This window comes from Copadichromis virginalis, linkage group LG20, assembly GCF_057382275.1.
Source record: "Copadichromis virginalis isolate Kocher_CV1m ecotype Utaka linkage group LG20, C_Virginalis_male_GT1.1, whole genome shotgun sequence".
Taxonomy (NCBI): Eukaryota; Metazoa; Chordata; class Actinopteri; order Cichliformes; family Cichlidae; genus Copadichromis; species Copadichromis virginalis.
The window spans coordinates 10,975,818-10,995,968 of record NC_140637.1 but is presented as its reverse complement, the minus strand read 5'-3'; the positions used below and the strand labels follow the sequence as shown (position 1 = coordinate 10,995,968).

General features: G+C 39.3%; 1 protein-coding gene across 7 annotated transcripts; it reads left to right on the top strand.

Annotated features, from left to right (window-relative positions):
* The first annotated feature begins 2,247 nt into the window (after positions 1-2,247).
* On the top strand, positions 2,248-19,722 carry cdk11b (cyclin dependent kinase 11B). 7 transcript variants are annotated; one of them, XM_085444780.1, is made up of 20 exons: positions 2,248-2,305; positions 3,028-3,158; positions 3,475-3,614; positions 4,192-4,319; positions 4,409-4,550; positions 4,915-5,051; positions 5,281-5,400; positions 5,522-5,620; positions 7,670-7,801; positions 7,876-7,950; positions 12,417-12,646; positions 12,760-12,850; positions 12,944-13,065; positions 13,162-13,267; positions 13,437-13,558; positions 14,873-14,980; positions 15,346-15,462; positions 15,869-16,017; positions 18,359-18,548; positions 19,083-19,722. In XM_085444780.1, exons 2-20 carry the CDS (start codon positions 3,048-3,050, stop codon positions 19,173-19,175), a joined length of 2,412 nt encoding a protein of 803 aa, XP_085300906.1. In that variant the 5' UTR covers positions 2,248-2,305; positions 3,028-3,047; the 3' UTR covers positions 19,176-19,722. The 7 variants fall into 7 exon arrangements, with proteins under 7 accessions (XP_085300906.1, XP_085300904.1, XP_085300905.1 ...); XM_085444778.1 differs by having other exon boundaries at positions 4,876-5,051; XM_085444779.1 differs by having other exon boundaries at positions 4,406-4,550.
* The last annotated feature ends 429 nt before the right edge of the window (positions 19,723-20,151 follow it).

The window sequence follows — 20,151 nt, the reverse complement described above, 5'->3', positions numbered from 1 at the left end:
GATGAAGTATGGAAGAAATCCAAAGAGGCCAGGGTCTGCAAAGAACTGAACATAAAATTTAAAGAGGACTTCTCCAAAGAAGACCGTGAAGCTCGGATCAAGCTGTGGCCCAAGGTGCAGGAAGCTCGAAACAACGGCAGAAGAGCATTCCTGAAGGAGGGTTATGCAATAATAGACAGTAAAAGAATTGATCCGTGAGATGCACTTGAAAAAGTCACTGCAAGTTAACTAAAAAAATGTATGTATGTATATATGTGTGTGTGTGTGTGTGTGTGTGTGTGTGTATATATATATATATATATATATATATATATATATGTGTGTGTGTGTGTGTCTATATATATATATATAAACATTCTTTTTTTTTTTTTACAAGAAACACATTCTAGTAAGGAAGAGGAAACATTTTGGAAACATCAGAAAGTATTCTTTATTCGCATGGTACTACTCACTCAGCAGGAGTGATGACTTTAACAAATTTGCAGGGAAGGTTATTGATCATAAAAGCGATGGAATGGGACATTGGATCATGGTGTTGATAGAAGTCTGTGAACAGAAAATTATTCTTATCAACGTGAATGGATACAATAACAGGTCTCTAAATAGAAACATGATGTCAAACTTAAGTAAATTAATTGCAAACTGGAGTAATGAGGATGGCTAGTTCTACCCAGGTAATAACTGGAGGCAATTTTAACCTGGCACCAACAACCTGGGCTCGAACTGGCAATCTTCCGATTACAAGACGAACTGCCAACTCTTGAGCCACAATCGCCCATATGAGTAGTACAAGCCAGATTGTTTTATTTAGCATAACTGATTAATAGTTAAATATTATTGTTGAGGGGCACAGACAGGACTCTGCACGCACACACATTTAAAAAAATTGCGTCAACAAAAGGGCACTTTGGGCACCTACCAGGAAAGGGACAGGTGTTCAAGCCCCCCCTTTGCATGTGTCAAAGTATATTTTAAATATTTATTCAATTCTTTTCCAAACCCCAGCAGCTTTCTGTTCTAAGTTTTGAGTCTCTACTAAAATAAAAATAAAAGCACTCTAAGTTCTTTGTTTTTATTCAATAAGCAGCAAAGCTATATACTATTTTTGTGAACTGTGACTTTCCCCTGTTAACCTTTGATCACCCCCTCACCTGTATGTCATCATCCACATGTGTCTTATCAGTTTGCATTTGCCTTTCCTCACTGTTTTGAGTCAAAAACTTAACCAGCCTAAACATTTGGACTGTTTTTGTTGTAACCCACAAAAATCCCTTTTGCCCAGAATGCAATACCACCAAAAGGTAAGGTGTCTATCCTGTGCTGGCACTTTTAAATTTAAGCCAGAGATCAAAAGCCCTGCGTCCTATGATAACTTGGCCATAGTACATGTCAGTCTGTCATAAATTCTGCTGTAATCTTGCTCTTCTTTTTTCACCTCATTATATGACTCTATCTCAGTTATAAACCCCAGTGTGGTTCATTATGGTTTCATCCTGTGCAGATAGTAGGCTACATATGAACTAAAAATGTTAATGATGATGCTCATGATACTCCCCTGTGCCAGTGAAAACTCGATTTGATGTCTTTTGTTGTCTTTTCTTTGGCTACACTGCAAAGAATGTTAGTGATCCAGTTTGATGGAGTTGGAATAACAGCTCCCTCTGGTGTCTGTAGTATGAATAAATTCAGCAATCACTCATTTTGAGGCATGTACTCCACTCTGAGAAGAAAGCGTTTAATGTAGTTTTCTTTGACAAATATTATATGTTAACTTCTCTATGCTCTACTCTGCCGATGACCTTACATCAGCAAGGTGCTTTTAAGCCCCCTCCCCGACCCTCTGTGACTGTAGTTTGGTAAGATGCTAAGATCTTCTGTGCACAAATAGATGTTATATCTGCACTTATAATCAAAAAAGACCTGCACTCCCTCCCTTCTGGCCCACTGTACAGCACTGTAAAAAGTGAAGGAGGGCATGCATTTTGGACTTTTAACTGTATTTTCATTAGTTTTACGCTATTTATAGACATTTAAAATGACACCTGTTTTTCACTATCTATTATTGAAATACAACTTTGTTTTATAATTGCAAGACAGCCTGGGAAATAAGCCACCAGAATTCTTTCTTTAGTTTTTACATTTAATTCTTACAATAAAGATTTGTGATATTATATTATATTATATTATATTATATTATATTATATTATATTATATTTGACCTTGTTGTTTTACACCGGAAGTATTACATACGTTACCAGCGCGTTGTAACTTCCGGTGTGCCATAATACCGCTGCGCATATTTCAGGTTTGTTTGACCATTTCATTCGCTCGGTCAATAATTTTAAAGTTAACTGCATTTATGCTTTCAGTTTTAGATATGCACACGCCTATATGTGTGTAATTGATTAACATTATTGGCAATATGAGTAGTTTCTTTCAACACCATCTTATTAGCTGTTGAAGTTGTTTAGCAGTGATTCCCCATGTTAGCTTTCGCTAACTAACGTTTAGTAGCTAGCTTGTTAGCATCCACCGCTTTAGTCAGCCGATTTAGCAAGAAGTCGCTTTTCGACTGTTGCTCTATGTATATATAAACTTAATAATGGGTATTTTATTTTTGGTGGCGACCTGTACGTGTCTAACTACACTTGGTTGGCGTCTCTGATATATGAAAGTGGTAAAAATGACTGACGGCTGAGCAACACTTGAACTCTCCGACACACTGCACCAGGGCATTAAACAGCGTGTACACAGTGTATGTTATGTCCACCAGCTAAAATTGGAAATCCGCAAGTCTTTCATTGTCTTCCGTTACTTTATTTAATTATTTCAAAAGCCGTAATCAGTTTTTTATTAGTAGTTGTCCAAAGCAAAGACGGGGGTGGGATTCTGAAGCGTTGATCCTAATTCAGTTGAATGGTAAATTAAATCAGTAATTAACAAATGGTAAGCCCCTTTCTCTGATTCAAACAAAGCTACGCTAAGGAGACAGTACTGAACCCTCTGTGTGTTTGTGTTGCAAAGCAGGCGGTGGAGAGCAGACGCCGATGGGGGACGAAAAAGACACCTGGAAAGTTAAAACTCTTGATGAAATCTTACTAGAGAAGAAACGCAGAAAAGAATTACAAGAGAAAACTGATCCGAAACGCCAGAAAAATGTAAAGTATCTAAAAGCTAATATACACTCTATGTTACACATGCATGCTGACACAGAATGCAACAAACAGATTTGTGAATTAATGTCTTAGGTCTCAGTTATTGTCATGTTAGCATTTTTATCTTAAAACCCAGATGTTAATTTAGGATTGGAATATAGAATTTATTAAGAAACATAGCCTAATTAATTTTGTCTAAACATTAGTGAAGTTGCTAAATACAAAAATGTTGTGGTCTTTTTTTGTATGTTAGCCCTCTTGTACTCACTGTCTTCTTGTAGGCTTTAACCCCAAATTCTGGATTTCTTGTCTTGGCCAGTTCTCAAAGGGCCTTGCTTCACAGGCGGATGATCGGGAAGCCAAACGAGACACTCCGGAGGAAGGAGAACTTCGGGATCAAAGAATGGAAATAACAATTCGTAACTCGCCATATGCACGTCAAGACTCAATGGAGGACAGGTACTTGGAAGTTGGGGGAAATTATGAGTGGGTAAACTGATCCATGACTTTTTCTTCTTTTTTTTAAATGTGGAAATTAGTATACATAACCAGCAGAAGCTACTATAACATACAGCTAGCATGCAGGTTAGCAGCAATAACTTATTACAAAGTTATAAGAGCTTAAAGCTGCTGTATAATGTTAATTCAGGTCACGTTTTTTTGTTGTTGTTGTTGTTGGGCTTTTTTTGTTATTGTGCGGCAAAGCAAATTTGCTGTATCAGTTGGGACAGCACAACAATACAGAGGACACACTAAACATGCAATGCAAAATTACAACATAAGGGCAAAAAATTATGAACATGCAAAATATAGTACAATACAGTACAGAGTACTATAAATAATATAATTAATATAAATAGTAGCAGATTATTGACTTTTAAGTAGTCTGCTATTGCTTATAAGTGGTTATAAAGCCAATTCTGAACAGATTTATTTTATTTTATTTTTTTAGTGGAATGATCCATAAGGGTATTAGACAGATATTGGTTCTGAATTGGTGCAACTCTCCTCACAATGTTTTCTTTGTTTCTTTTAGAGGGGAAGAAGACGAATCACTAGCAATTAAGCCTCCACAGCAAATAGCAAGAAAGGACAAATCTCACCACAGAAAAGAGGAGAAGCGAAAAGATAAAAGACGTCATCGCAGTCACTCAGCTGAAGGAGGTTCAGAGACTCTGCTTCACATGTTTTACAGATACATATTTTTATTTTTAGGGCTGTTTTTTCATGTCTGTTTGTTACTTAAACAGCAGGAAAACATGCACGACTCAAAGATAAAGAAAAAGAGCGCGAAAGCGATCGCAGGAAACGTCACTGGGAAGAGGACAAAGCCCGGCGAGACTGGGAAAGGCAGAAAAGAAGGGAACAGGCCAGAGCTCATTCACGTAGAGAGAGGTGAGCACCAACTTTGGCCAGAAGTAAATAATCTCATGTCAGTTCAGATAATTTCTGATAATTTTGCCTCTTTGATATTGTCAACGCTAACTTGTTTGAAAATCTGTTTTGTTGAACTTTTGTTGATTGCATGTCAGAATGTTAAATCCTGTCAGCGCTAATGTGTTTGATCCTTTAAAAAAACACTAATTTTATATGTGATGTTTTTTTTTTAAATTAAATAAAGACATGAAACATAAATAATTCAAGTTAATACTTAACTACTGTCCATTTAAAGAAACCAAAGAAAGCAGTGACAAGAGTGAACTTTGGATTATCCAAACAGACCTCCAGTGGACTCTGCTGGGTTTTTTTTGGATCACAGGGACCGACTGGAGCAGCTCGAGCGCCAGCGGGAGCGTGACCGAAAGCTCTGGGAACAGCAGAAAGAACAACGAGAGCTAAAAGACCGGGAGAGGAGGGCTGAAGAGCGACGCAAAGAAAGAGGGACTCGACGAGAAGGTCAGTGAGTGTAACTAAACATGGTGTCCTTTCCCAGCTGTGTAATTTCAACACAGAAGAAGAGTCATAATTTTATTCTCATGTAACTGGGGAAGCAAATGTATTTAAGCAAGTAAGCAAATGTCTCAAAATGCTAAACTGTGACTTGATGGATTGGGATTTTTAGACCCTGCAGCCTGTCAGGCAAACCTGCATCAGTGATTACCTAATTAATTTTTCTCATCTAAAGTGCCATCTCGGATGCTACCTGAGGAATATGATGACAAGCCAAAACAAAGTCACCGCAGCCGTAGTCCAGTACGTGTTCCCAGAGAAAGGTCTGATCACAGTGAAACACGGAAAAGCGGATGTGAGTTTTAAATTGTTCTTGTTTTTTTTTTTTTAATCAATGGTTATTGTTGAGACTATTAAGAGATTATTGTGGCTCCAACGTAACTCATACTAATTTTAATTTTTTTTCTTTTCTGCAGCATCAAAAGAAGAGAAGCCTGAGAGCAAGGATCTGCTTGCTGATCTGCAGGATATCAGTGATAATGAAAGGAAGACTAGCACTGCAGAATCCTCCCTGGGTGAGTTAAATTGTAACCTACAGATTTAGCAATTAGCAGATGATAATAATAATAATAATAATAATAATAATAATAATACATTTTATTTATAGGCGCCTTTCAGGTCACCTTACAGTAACACGTAAACAATACCATAAAAAACATAAGAAAAATGCATATATAGCAAACATGGTAGATAAAATTTAGACATAAACAGTCATAAAAGTATAAAAGCAAATATAAAAACTGAGCAAGGTAAAAATGGCCTAAGACAGATCAGGTGTATGCAATTCTAAATAGATGAGTTTTGAGTAGTGATTTAAAAGTGGGGAGACAGTGTGTGGTCCGTAGAGCAAGTGGAAGTGCATTCCAAAGTCTCGGGGCAGAACAACTAAAGGCTCTGAGTCCCATGGTAGTCAGGCGAGCAGGTGGAACTGACAGAAGGGAGGCTGAAGAAGAGCGGAGTGTACGAAGGGGTGAGTATGTATGGAGAAGATCGGATAGATATGGAGGAGCAAGGTTATGAAGTGCTTTGAAAGTGAGAAGCAGGATCTTGAAATTGACACGGAGGTGAATTGGGAGCCAATGGAGCTGTTTAAGAACAGGTGTTATATGTTCAGTGGATCTAGTTCTGGAAATAATATGAGCAGCTGTATTTTGAATCAACTGCAATTTATGGAGGGATTTATGAGGTAGACCATAGAGAAGAGAATTACAGTAATCCAGACGAGATGTGACAAGAGCATTGACAAATATGGCGGTACTGTGTAGTGTGAGTGAGGGACGAAGACGGTTATTACGGAGATGAAAGTAGGAAGACCGAGTGATATTATTTATATGTGCTGTGAAAGACAGAGTGCTATTGAGGATGACACCAAGACTCTTAACCTGAGGGGATGGTGTGACAACAGAGTTATCAATGGATAACGAAAGACTGGTTGGAATTGTAGTCAGTTTTGATCTGGTGCCTATTAAAATGAATTCTGTTTTATTGCCATTAAGTTTAAAAAAGTTAAACTTAATGGATGTCAAAGACTCCACTACAGCAGACGATTAATATTGATAGGGATGTTCGTTGATTGGTCAAACTTGGTAAGACTTCTGATCATCATCAGAAGAATAGGATGACAACAAATATCTACCACAGCTCACTGTGTTAGGAAGGCTCTGTAGATTTGCAATAGGGCTGCACGATTTTGCATAAAATGAGAATCACGATTTTTTGGCTTAGAATTGAGATCACGATTCTCTCACGATTTTCTTTTCCAGTATAAATATTTATTGCACTTATCAACTGCACATCAACTTCGTAACAGTTGAGACTGAACATAAAAACAATAAATAAACATAAAAACAACAAATGTCTCACGTTTTGCTGTTGCCGCAAAATGTCTCACGTTTTGCTGTTGCCGCAAAATGTTGTACTGCTTGAAATTCCGTCTCCACCGTTGCTCGACACTGCGTGCATAGAACAGGTAGTGCAACAATAGAAAAATAGTTGCGGGACGGCACTGTGTAGCATTTGTCTAGGGTGTTGATCATTTTCCTAAATCCCTCGTTTTGCACAGTGTTGATGGGAGCCATAATCTTTGGTCAGGTGATAAGTGATAGCCTCCGTAATTTCTTTGTGTCTGCGGGAGTTTGACGGGTATAGGGAAGCGCTGAATAAGGTTCCCGTTATTGATGTTTGGGTGGTTGACCGGGACGGATTTTCTCCTGTCACTTTCTCGTCATCCCTGACGTGCTCGCCGTTGTTTTTTCCCTGCTAATTTTAGCATCACACGGCACAGCTTCTGTATCACGTGGTATAAGGCTCCGCCCTTGTCATTTGTTGAGCAGGAAGAGTGAGCGCTTGTTTTCATGCAGATTACGTCCCGGATCAAAATGCGGTACAATCGTGGTCGTCGTCTTTTTTTTTTTTTTTTTATATTAATCGTTGTCATTTGGAAATGAGATCGCACATAAGTATGAATCGAGATCGCGATTTTCTAACGATTAATCGTGCAGCCCTAATTTGCAGTTAATTTCCAGTTTTTAAACAGTTTTTTTATCTTTCCTTATTTCATTTAGCATCAGCGTCTGTTTCTGAGGAAGAGGAAGATGAGGAGGAAGATGAAGAAGAGTCCAGCAGCCAGAGTGAGGGTGAAGAAGAAGAAGAGGAGGAATCTGCTTCAGGCTCAGGGCGGTCTGAGCAGAGTGCAGGTACAAATATTTGTGGCCCATACGGTTCTATCACTGCCATCAGATGCTTATCAAAGTGGCTTTCTTCCTCTCAGAAGACGTGAGTGAGGACGAGCAGTCTGGGGAAGATTTTGAACAGGAGAGGGAAAATGGAAATCACATACCTGCAGGTGAGTAAACCTCAGATATCAAAGAGAGTAGAAATCATATTTGGAGAAGTAGAGAGTTGTTTTTTTTTCTTAGCTTTTTATACCCAGCCAGGACTCTAACACTGCAGACTGTGCCTTTAAGAAACAATCGCACCACCATAAGGGCAAAACACAGAAATAGTATGAAATAGTATTCAGGCAAGAATGAAAAAAAAGTTCCTTAAATTAAGCCCTTTACTTTAGTTTTATATTCGGTAATTAGATGACATCAAGGCATCTGTATAGCTAGATTTTATCAGCCAAATGTTACTGTGCAAAAAATTCAGTACTGTTAAAAATGTACAGGATTTTCACATTTAAGAGAACACATTTTCTGATGGTGTTTTGAAGATGTGTATAGATTTTTTTATTTGATTGTTTTGACCTTATGTCACTAAATTGATTGATTGAATCTTTATTTTGAACATGTTGAAAAAGTATAAAAAAAAAAAAAAAAAAAAAAGAATTAAAAGAGACAAATGAACAAAGCAAACCAAAGGAAAACGAGCAACCACAACTCCAAATAACGTCCATGTTCAAAAAGGAGCAGGAAGAAGCATAAGCTTATTTAATCCCACCCCTTTTCCACTATCTAGTATCAATAGACTACAGAAATACCTCCTTGTAATTACATTATATGTTATGTGTAATTTTTTTTTTTTTTTTTTTTTTAAATATATACACATATATGTTTCTATCTATCCATACCTACGTATATACACACATACGCACATATACACATTTTCAATAACCCCATTAACACCTGAAGGATACACAACCTACAATTTTATATATATTTAATATATATATATATATCACACATACATACACACACATACACATACACATATATACACATATATATACATACATATATATATACATACATACATATACACATATATGTATATACATACATACATACATACATATACACATACATATATACCCATACCAACAAACCCGTGCATGCGCACACACATGAAAATATTAGACAAGAACACCCTATCAAATCTCTACCTTTTCCCTGTACCCTGTAAAAACCATATCCTTAAACCGCTTTTTAAACTGCGCCATGCTTAATTACATAAATTAATTACAACATTAGCATGGCAAAAGAAAAGAATCTTTAAAGTCATCATTTTTAACTCAAACTATGGCTGTTTTTTGTTTTTAACTACTGTGCTTTAGTAATGATGCAAAATAAATACTCTCTGTAGCACATTCATAAATGACTAAACTTCTGATAAAAACTCCCCTCGATCACAATCTACACAACATTATCGCCACAAGCTAAAAATGGAAAAGTCATCAGCATCACTAATGAGGCACGTTTTGGTGGCTGATGGGTCACACCTCAGGTGTGTGTGACTGTGCTGTGGATGTTCCTCTCATATCTGAGAAGTTTGCTGAATGAGCATTTGTGTACAAATCACACATTGTTTGGAGTTTATTCATCTGAAAATTCCAGTAATTTAAATTTTCTGACATAATTTTGAGAGATCTTATCTTAATTTCATGGAAAACGAATATTGTACATATTGGAATGTCTTCTTGATTGCTCCATCACATGGCTGTTTTTGTGCAGAGTTGGGATTCTTGTCCTGCTTTTGGACAGCTTTTCCTGTGCTGTGTCACATTTATGAACCATGTTACTGGGAAACTATTCTTTATCTCATCCAACCGATGAGCGAAGTGGGTGTTGTCTTGCTATCCCTAAATGATTCCCCAAAATTGCTGCTACTCCTAAAGTAGAGGTTCCCAAAGTGTGGGGCGCAGAGCCATTGCGGGGGGGGGGGGGCAGTATGAAAAGAAAGGGGAAAAAAATGAATGCTTGGATGAATGCTTCCAAGCCAAAGACTAGAAAATATGATGAAGCATATCTTCCCTTTGGCTTTACATGCAAAAGTGCCAAGGTAGGTCTCCCCTGCAGAGTTTGTTTTCCTTACAGACAAACAGTATCCCACATTCTTGATTTTTAGTTCACAAACACTTCTTATAATGACTAACTGCTCCTGAAATTTTGGCGATGTTAGCTGTTTATACAGTAAAGTTACAGTGGGATACAAATAATATCAGGCTGATCCTGCCACCATTTGTTCCCCCGGTTCAAATCACGGACAAACAGTATCCCGCAGCTGTTTGTTTTTGAACCCATTTTGCACATAGAGGCATTTTTTTGAAAATGTAAGCGTGTAAAAACTGAAGATAGTCAGATTAACAGTAGCAGTATTTTGTCTATCTGTTATTGTAGAAATTCATCTCATGTAAACAATAACATGGCGCACAGCGTGACGTCAAAAAAGGCACACACCTTTGATGTTGCGTGACAAACTCCGTATTCCTCATCCACACGTAAACGCAAAAACAGAGTTTTCGAAAATCTCCAACCTGGCAGGAGTTTTTCAAAATCTTGTAAAACAAGATTTTGTAATACATTACAATTTAGAAACTAAATTGTAATGTATTCATTTAAAATGCATACCTTATTTATTAGGGGTGCAACGATACACAAAATTCACGGTTCGGTTCGGTTCGATACTTTGGTGTCACGGTTCGATATTTTTTCGATACAAAAAAAAATGTTCATGCCTTTTTAATTTGTCATTTATTAAAATTATAAATATATATTTTAACACAAAAGTACAGTTTTTAAATTTAACCCTAACCCTTGTGCGTGTTGTTTTTTAGCTCGTCATATTGCAGCCACAGAAATTCTTTTGTCCATGAAACCATAAAGCTGCACTTTCTTTTTGCCTTATAGTCTGATTTGTCATAACTTCTCCGTTTTGTGGTAAGCTTTTCTTTGGCTGTCACTTCTTCACCCTGACCTGTCTTATTTGGCTCAGCAGAAGTAAAATATATATCTGTCTGTGAAGGTTCTCAGTCATCCAGGTCATCGTAGTGAAATATATATCCTGCCGCACTCACATAAGCTCAGCGATTCTCTGCGCGATCAACCTCTCACATGTTTAAGCTGCGGGAGATTTCACTTGTCATGTTTGCATAGTAAGCTAACAATTAATAAGACGATGTCAGAGGAATTGGTGCACAAATTATCATCACTCACAGATCAGTGCTGTCGCTCTCTATACACAGTTCGCGCGATTGCAAAGTGAAAGCAAAAAAACAAGCGCAAATTCAAACACGATTTCAATATGTCACATATTGACAGTGGCTCACCCAATGACATAATTACCCAGCTACATTTCTGAAAGAATGCAAAAGCATTGATATATATTTTTCCTTCCTACAATAGCCCGACAGGCAGGGCAGAGATAGCCCCGGGACATCGGGCTAGCGATTTTGCGAGCCCTGTATCTGATTGAGGAATCACTCATCTTTGGAAAAGAGAGTTTATTACAGAGAAATGTCTCTTTCCAAAATAAAAGCTATACTATCCGCTTCTTCTGGGCTCTATTCTCAGCAGCATATTAAACATATCAGGTCTCCATAAGGAGAATCCTGTGCTAACAGCTGTCTAAATGACTCGGCTAAAGTTTGTAGCATGCATGCTTGTTGTTTTTGTCTTTGCACTAGGATGATGTCGGCGTAAATGTGCAGTCATATTCGTCGTGTTCCCACTAGTGCTTTCAGGTTAATCTCGTTGAAATAACCTTAACGCCACAACACGGCAAACCTCCGTTAACGAGCTACCCTATAAAGAGGGGCTAGACGGCCAACACATTAACAAGCTAACTGCGCTAACACACTAGCTCCCACCCATGTAATTGAGCATTGCATGGCACATCCAACATACTGTTTTACTTTAGTCCATGACTCGCTTACCTTCAGGGTCATACGTCACATGAAAACCAAAATAATTCCAAACGCCAGATCTGAATGAGGGTGGGGAGGTCCACTTCTGTCTCGCTAGCTTGCCCTGCGCTCTTCCTTCTGACCATGCTGTCTGTGTTGAGTGCTCAGTGAATCTGCGTTCGACTACTCCGCCTAGGCTGCACTCTCGAGCCTAGGCGGAGTAGTCAAATGCAGATTCACTGAGCGCTCAACACAGACAGCATCGTCAGAAGGAAAGTTGATAAAATAAATTACAAATTTTGTATTGTTCTTTTTTTTTCTCCCCTTTGGTTTTCTTTCTTTCTCTCCCCCTCTTTCTTTCATTCTTTCCCCCTGTCCTATCCCACAGTCATGTCTGTCCCGTTTGCAACTGAAAATAAAATAAATTCATAATTATAATAAAGGTCAATCAAATGGACCAATATGATGATCCACTTAAAATAAATCCTCTTGGCATCTTTCTTGGCCTCAAGACAACAATTCTGATGGCTATAGATCCAAACGGGACACAAAAAAAAAAAAATTGAAAAAAATTGTATTGTTCGATACATATGCGTACCAAACCGAAAGCACTGTATCGAACGGTTCAATATCGATACGAATATCGTTGCACCCCTATTATTTATAACATGTAACCGTTTACCACACAGTACCAGAGTCCCGTTTTGACCATGACTCAGAAGAGAGTGGTGAGGACATGGAGGAGGAGGAGGAGGAGGAAGATGAGGAGGAAGAAGAAGCAGGAGAGGGGGAACCCACCCCTCACTCTCAAACTCATTCCCGTTCAGCCACTCCAGAAGGGAACTACATCCCAGAGTCTCCCCCAGTCTCACCTGTGGAGCTGAAGAAGGAGCTGCCCAAATATCTGCCGGCTTTTCAGGTTAGGGTCACAAATGTTGCGCATCATCCATATGAGCGCAAATTATGGATGTATGTTATTATTTTTGGCCCATTTTCTGTATGTTATAATCTTGACTTGCATTTTGTGTTCAGGGTTGCCGCAGTGTTGAGGAATTTCAGTGTTTGAATCGCATAGAGGAGGGAACCTACGGCGTGGTGTACAGAGCCAAGGACAAAAAGACCGGTATGAAAAGAAAGATACTCATCTATTTGCTTTTGTGCTCTTCAGCTGGGTTTATTGTTTTTAGTAAAACTGACTATAGTATCATGTTCACAGATGAGATTGTTGCGCTGAAAAGGCTGAAGATGGAGAAGGAGAAGGAGGGCTTTCCCATCACATCTTTAAGAGAAATCAATACAATTCTCAAAGCTCAACATCCAAACATTGTCACAGTAAGGGTAAGAAAACATTTTGATATTTGCTTAGCGATTAACATTTCACCATTTACAGCTTCTACTAATGATTTGTACATACAACTAATCCTTTCCTATCAGGAAATAGTTGTTGGAAGCAATATGGACAAGATCTACATTGTGATGAACTATGTAGAACATGATCTGAAGAGTCTGATGGAAACAATGAAGCAGCCCTTCCTGCCAGGTAGAATGGATACATTGCTTGAATCCATTTTCGTGTATGTCTGTGTGAGAGAAAGGTTGAAAAAAGATCTTCTGACTTCAGTAGAATGTAAGATCTCATAGATGTTTCTTTGCTTCTGGGTTTACCTCTGAAGGTAGTTAACTGTACAATGTGCCACCTTCTCTTCCAGGAGAAGTAAAGACTCTGATGATTCAGTTGCTCCGAGGAGTCCGACACCTCCACGATAATTGGATTCTTCACCGTGATCTGAAGACGTCCAATTTGCTGCTGAGCCACAAGGGTATTCTCAAGGTATACCAGGAGAGCAATTCTAACTCTGAGGGACTAATGGTGTGGTAACGTTAGGCTACGTTCACACTGCAGGCGAAAGCGCATCAAGTCCGACTTTTTTGACCCTGTGCGACCTATATCCGATCATGGTATGACAGTGTGAACAGCACAAATCCAACATTTTAAAAACCAATCTGGGTCACTTTCGTATGTGGTACTGAATCAGATACATATCTGATGTTTTAGAACGCAACTGCTGTTTGAATGGTCAGGTCGCATTAAATCAGTCTTTTACGTCACTGACACAAGACAGACGCCAATTATCAGTGCCGGAAAAGCGCCCGAGAAGACATCGTGAACGCTTCTTGGCCATCCAGTGAAACTGTTGGGAAGACGATGTTGGAGAAACGTGAACATGTTATTTGTACTGTATAATCTGCAGATTCTGACAGAAATCAGCAACTATCCTTTGAAGCACCGCTCCTCTCTAAAACAGCAATAAGGATAATTATTAGGCCATATGTAAATAACAAAATAACTTTATAACTTAAAGCAAAATTCTAAATGTAAAGTCAGAAACAAGTCTTTATATTAAGGGCCATCAGTCAAACAATACTGTTTGCTCTGGGTCTAAATAGAGCGCGTTGTGTGTGACGTCTTCTTTTGCACATGCTTTGAGGGTTCACACTAGAGTGCGTTTGCTGTCGCATTTTATTTGTAGTGTCAACAAGCAGACAAAAAAAATCGGATTTGATCAAAAAATCGGAATTGACCTGCAGTGTGAACGAAACCTGAGACACTGATAGTTGGTTTATCACTAGTCTTCATTAAGAACAGTCACTAGATGACAACACTTAAAAGTCCTGGTTTGACTCTTAAATACTGTCTCACTTTTTTTACATTTTTTTTTATCTTTCACATTTGTTTTTAATGGAGGAATAGTAATGGAGGAAATCCAAAAGGTGATTTCATTAATCTGTCTTTCCAACAAGCTAGCAGCGTGAACACAGTTGCATAAACAACACATGATTAGTAGAATTCAATTAGAGCATGAATTTCTGGCAAAGTGTAGTGAAGACTGGGTCCATGTGTAAATAAACAAAATTTTTACAGACACTTGTTGGCGTGAATTTTATGCAAATTGGCAGTAGATAATGTGAATTACACTCGATTGTGTAATTTTTTTTCAAATTGAATATGACTCCCTGCTGCCAGGATTTGATTTCTTCTTTAATGGTCAGATGATTTTGATATAAACATCTTTAATGCTGAAATACTGTTATTTAGCCCAAACTAGAGCATTTCAAAGGTCTCCTCATCCGTCTTGGATTGTAGATTGGTGACTTTGGTTTGGCCCGGGAGTACGGTTCCCCCCTGAAGCCTTACACCCCGGTGGTGGTTACCCTGTGGTACAGATCGCCTGAGCTGCTGCTTGGAGCCAAGGTGAGAATTCAAATTCACACACTGCAGGAGTCTGATGAATCCTGAATACAATAGCTGAAACTACAGACAGTAAAGTGATAGCCTTTCATAGATAATAGTTACATCATCCTGACTGATTGTTTTACACAAAGGCATATCTCTCCAATAGAAGACAACATCTGTTGAGCATTTGGCTTGTAACACACCAAATACCACAAAATGCTATTAGAGTTTTACATTGCATGATTTATGCCGTCAGACGGCAGAGGCCTAGCGACCCATCAGTGTGCATCCACTTTCACATAAACTCCAGGAGGAACGTGCCAGGCAGACAGTCTACTTTATGTTTCTGTGGACTGCCACTGTGTTTGTTCTTCTCTCCGCAGGAATACTCCACAGCTGTGGACATGTGGTCAGTGGGCTGCATATTTGGCGAGCTTCTCACCCAGAAGCCTCTCTTCCCTGGAAAATCTGAAATTGACCAAATTAACAAGATTTTCAAGGTAAATGCTTTCATTTGTGCTTATAAAAGGTGGGGTATTGTCACTATAAATATTAAAGCTTTTCTTTTTACTGCTTGTAAGGTTTTCTGTCAGAGTGCAGTTCTGCAGTGAACCACAGGGTGGAGCTGCTGGTAGCTGTCACCCCAGATGATGTTGTTATACCTTACACTAAATGATCTAAATTAGGCATAACAGCAATATGAAGCGATGTTACCTGGGCCTCCCATGTTGTTGTTACCAGTGATCAGTTTTGAAATGCACCAAGGACTGGCTACTTGCCACTTCTGCAGTTAATGAGCACATCAGCCAAACTGGGAATCTCTCGTGTCCACTTTTTGTTTTTGTTTTGTTTTTTTGGGGGAGTGGACTAAAAGTATGTCTGCTGACTTGTCTGTGTTGACTCTAGGATCTAGGGTCGCCCAGCGAGAAGATCTGGCCCGGCTACAGCGAGCTGCCCGCTGTGAAGAAGATGACTTTCACAGAATACCCCTACAACAACCTGCGAAAGCGCTTTGGAGCACTGCTGTCAGACCAAGGCTTTGACCTCATGAACAAGTAGGATTTTTAGAGACTTTTTTTTACTCTTGCATAAGAAACATAACTCCTTTCACTGCACTGCAGTCAGGTTGTAGTATTGCAGCTATTGTCTGTTTTCATGTGTCTGTAGATTCTGTGTTTTCAAAAGATACTAAAGAGGTTATAAACCATAAAGACACCATTTGAAAAGAAAGGTCAAATACATTATAAATTAGCCATTTTTAAGGGATAGAGAATAAGTCCCATAGACTTGTGTAAATATTTGATGGCAAATTTTCAGTGTTGAGAGAACACATATCACTGGTATACAGTGATGAAGAGCATGTATTAGGTAACAATCAGCATGGCTCCTGCAGTGGAAATTGCCTTACTTGGACGAACCCTTTTCTACCCTGTCAAATTCTGTTACTCTTTCCACAGCTTTTTATTTAGTCGGTGCACTTCTGGCAAGCTTTCTTAAAACATGACAGCAGTAGTGGATATATCCCAGCAGGAGTCCAGTTCCATCCCCCTTGTTCCGTTTCACACACACGCACTCACCATGGTGACGCTCCACAGTACAGGAAAATGTTTTAGAAAACACACATTTAATAGGGAAAATCAGTGATGGCTTCATAATTCTTTCTCTCACATTCCAAAGATCAGCATTGTTCTGCACTGCGCAGATGAGCTTCTCAACTCTCCTCTCAGGTCTTTAACCAGCCACAGAAACTTTTCTCTACACCTGTAAATGACAAAACCATGCTGGTCAGCTAGCTCCCAGCTGCAGAGGATGGTAACAACATGTTTGCTGTGCTGCTGTGTGAGGAACCACAATTTGGTGGAAATTTGGTTCATTTCCAAAATTGCTGAAACTTCAGCTGTCAGTGTACAACACGTAGGGAAGTGCTGTTAGAAAAGCTTCACAACGGAGCAGTACAGAGAAACTTTGGAGGTGTATCTGGCAGGTTGACATTGCAGAGCAATGGTTTTTTTGGTTGTTGTTTGCAATATCACACCTCTCCTGTGTGTGAAAGCATTTGAAGACCCAGATTCAGTGTCTAACTGAAGGAGGTTTCAATTCACAACTCTTTAACCTGTTATACGTTTACCATTTCAACATGTAGTAGTTAAGAGATCCCAATTTTAATCCTCCTAGAGAGCCAGAATCCTGCCTGTTTTCTGTCCTGTTTCTATCCTGTTAGATAATGAGTTTCCATTACCTGGTGTCCCGTGCATAAATAGGACCGTAGTCCTCAAATGAAAAGCAGCTGGGTCCTCAGTCAAGAAAAGGAACAAGCTTACAGGACAGGGAGAGTGCACATTTTTGTAATTCCATAACAAAATGGTGCATTGGACACAAGTAGCAGGTTTTGTCTTATGTTGCTAGTATAGTGCTCTTGTCTTCTAGACCTGGTGTCTGTCTAATCCCAGCCATTAATCCTCCTGTAGATATCCTCTCACGTTAAATTAGAGATCATTTGTTTTGTAAAATCTTTTATGTTTAATGTCTGCACTCACTTACGGAGGGTTCCCCTCAGACACAGTCTGAGTCTGTGTTGCTCCTGTCATGTATAATTCCGACTGTTTGCAGAAACTCTCTGGCCTTTGGCATCAGCACCACACCTTGTGTTCAGACTGTGTCACTACAGGGCCTGTTATACACTGTTATACACTAAACACTAAACATTTTTGTTCTTTGACTATGTAAGAGTAACTTTGCAGAATAATCAGAGTGATCCTTGTTAATATTATTTGGGGACGTTGAAGATTAGGTGGGTAGTCCTTCTGTAGACAACCATATTGTGAATATGAATTTTTTGACATCATTTAGATTAGAAAAAGTAGGGAAAACAACGGTGAAATGGAGCTTTTCGAGCATTTTGATGCCAGTTATATGCCAGCGTTACTCAGTGTGACTGTGACCCAATAAAGTAAAAGTCAGCTGGCACATGTGTAATCTTCAAATGTTCGCATCAGACACAACCATCAGCAGGACTTTGATTACACAGAAACCATTAATTAGCTGTTAGGCGCTGTTAACTTACAGCAACCTGTAAAGCTGCGTCAATCCCATCCATGCATGCGTCATTCTGCTGGCCATTTCTCGTCACTATTTTTTGGCCATGGCACAGAAAGATCGCTCCTTCATGGTTAATCCTACCTACAGAGCCCTGATTGGTTTTCCAACTGTGGAACTGGCCTTCATTGAGCTAAAAGGCAGACCCGTTTGAATAGCAGAGAAAAAAAAAAACCTGAGGTGAGAGCAGGTCTGGCAGTTTTGTCCACACAAGAAGCCTGAGTTCTCCGAGGCAGTTTGGCATCTCTGATGAAACGCTGCTAAAACATAAGTTTAAAATTATTATTGATTGTTTTCCAGGTTCCTCACCTACTGCCCCAGTAAGAGGATTTCATCAGATGAGGCTCTCAAACATGAGTACTTCAGGGAGTCTCCTCTCCCCATTGACTCCTCGATGTTCCCCACCTGGCCGGCTAAGAGCGAGCAGCAGAGGGTGAAGCGAGGCACCAGTCCTCGTCCACCCGAGGGAGGCCTGGGCTACAGTCACCTGGTAAGAGCATTAGGCCTGACTTTTCTCCATTACACACAGCTACCAGGCTTTCTGAACGCTGCCTGTGTTAAATAGATTACAGACCTACAGGCTTCTGCTTTGTGTCCGCGTATTTCCTCCTCGTGTTTTCCATGATGAGCACTTTTTAGTTCCTAATGTTTTCAGCAGTGGTCCGGCTCACCCAGCAGCTTAAGGCCACTACTGAGATTTTTCAGTGGAATTAAGTGTTGGTATTTGCTGCCTTACACGCCAATTAGACCATGACAAGTGTATTTTTGTCTCACTTTTCTTCTCGTCAGGGTGAAAAAAAAGCTTGAGCTTGTGATTAAGTATTTGGAGTGTTAATAATAATAGTCTTAATACAAACTGTTAGTTGTAATCAAATCCGTCATTAAATTCAGGTTAGGGGTTTCCAAAGGTAACTAGAGTCATAAAATAATATTGGTCAGTTTTGTAATAAGCATGTAAGAAGTGCAAGATTTCAAAAGTTTTTGTTAATATTACAAGTTGTGAATGTTTCCATTGTCTCTGTAGGGCGATGATGACCTGAGAGATACTGGCTTCCACCTGACAACCAGCTATCAGGGGGCATCTGCAGTCGGTCCAGGATTCAGCCTCAAGTTCTGAGCCTCAAGCTTCAGGACGCCCAGCTGGAAAACAGGAAAAGATCCAGCAAAGACTCGTGGGACTTCTTGTTTTGTTTTGTTTTTTGTTTGGAACCGGATCGTATCACTGGTTTACAGCTTTAGAGCAGATCAGTATCTGATCATTTACAACTGTTACCACATAGTCAAGACTGTCTCACAGCAAGACTGATGGCTCAAACCTGTTGAATTTCCACTCTTCCTGTTTGGGGTTTTTTTTTTTTTTTTAAATATTAAGCCATTTAACTAACTGAAATGTGACCTTTGTAGCTCTTAAAGAGGAGAAACAACCATAAATCTATTCGAAAGTGTTTCTCTCATGTTTGACTTTTATTTTCCCTTTTATATTTCATGAGAGAGGACCAGGTTTTATAAATGGTTGGTATTTCCTGGCTGCCTGAGCTACTGTATAATGATGCAGCATTTGCTGTGTGTTCCATCCAGCATAATGTTAAAATTTAAATGGGAATGTCAGCTCTCCTGATGACAGGGAACTGATGTTTTTGCTAGAAATAAAGTTTGAAACTTTGTTTTGTCTGCCTTTTTTCCCATATTTATAAACTCTGTCCAAGCTATGCAAACACAACCGCACACTGCCAAAGGAGGGGGAAAAAAATGAAGGGAAGTCGAGCCTGAAAGAAATGCAGCCTTCAAACCAGCTTGGTAGCTGCTGTCCAAAAGTGATGTCATTCCTTGTGCTGCACCACTTTGTCTCAGTACTTTGTTCTTTCAGGGGGAAAAAAAGGCCCCGGCTTGCTTTGCTTTTGTTTTTAAATGACCCTGACTTCAGAATGAAACCAATAAATTCTTTGATTTCGAGCCAAAGAAAAATAAACAGTGCAGCTCGGGTCCCTGCAGGACTGGAACAGGTACTGAAAAAAGGCCCCTCCTGTCCTGGGGCTCGCAGAGCCAGCACTAAATGGAAATATTCATTAATCAATTTTATCTATCCCCTGGAC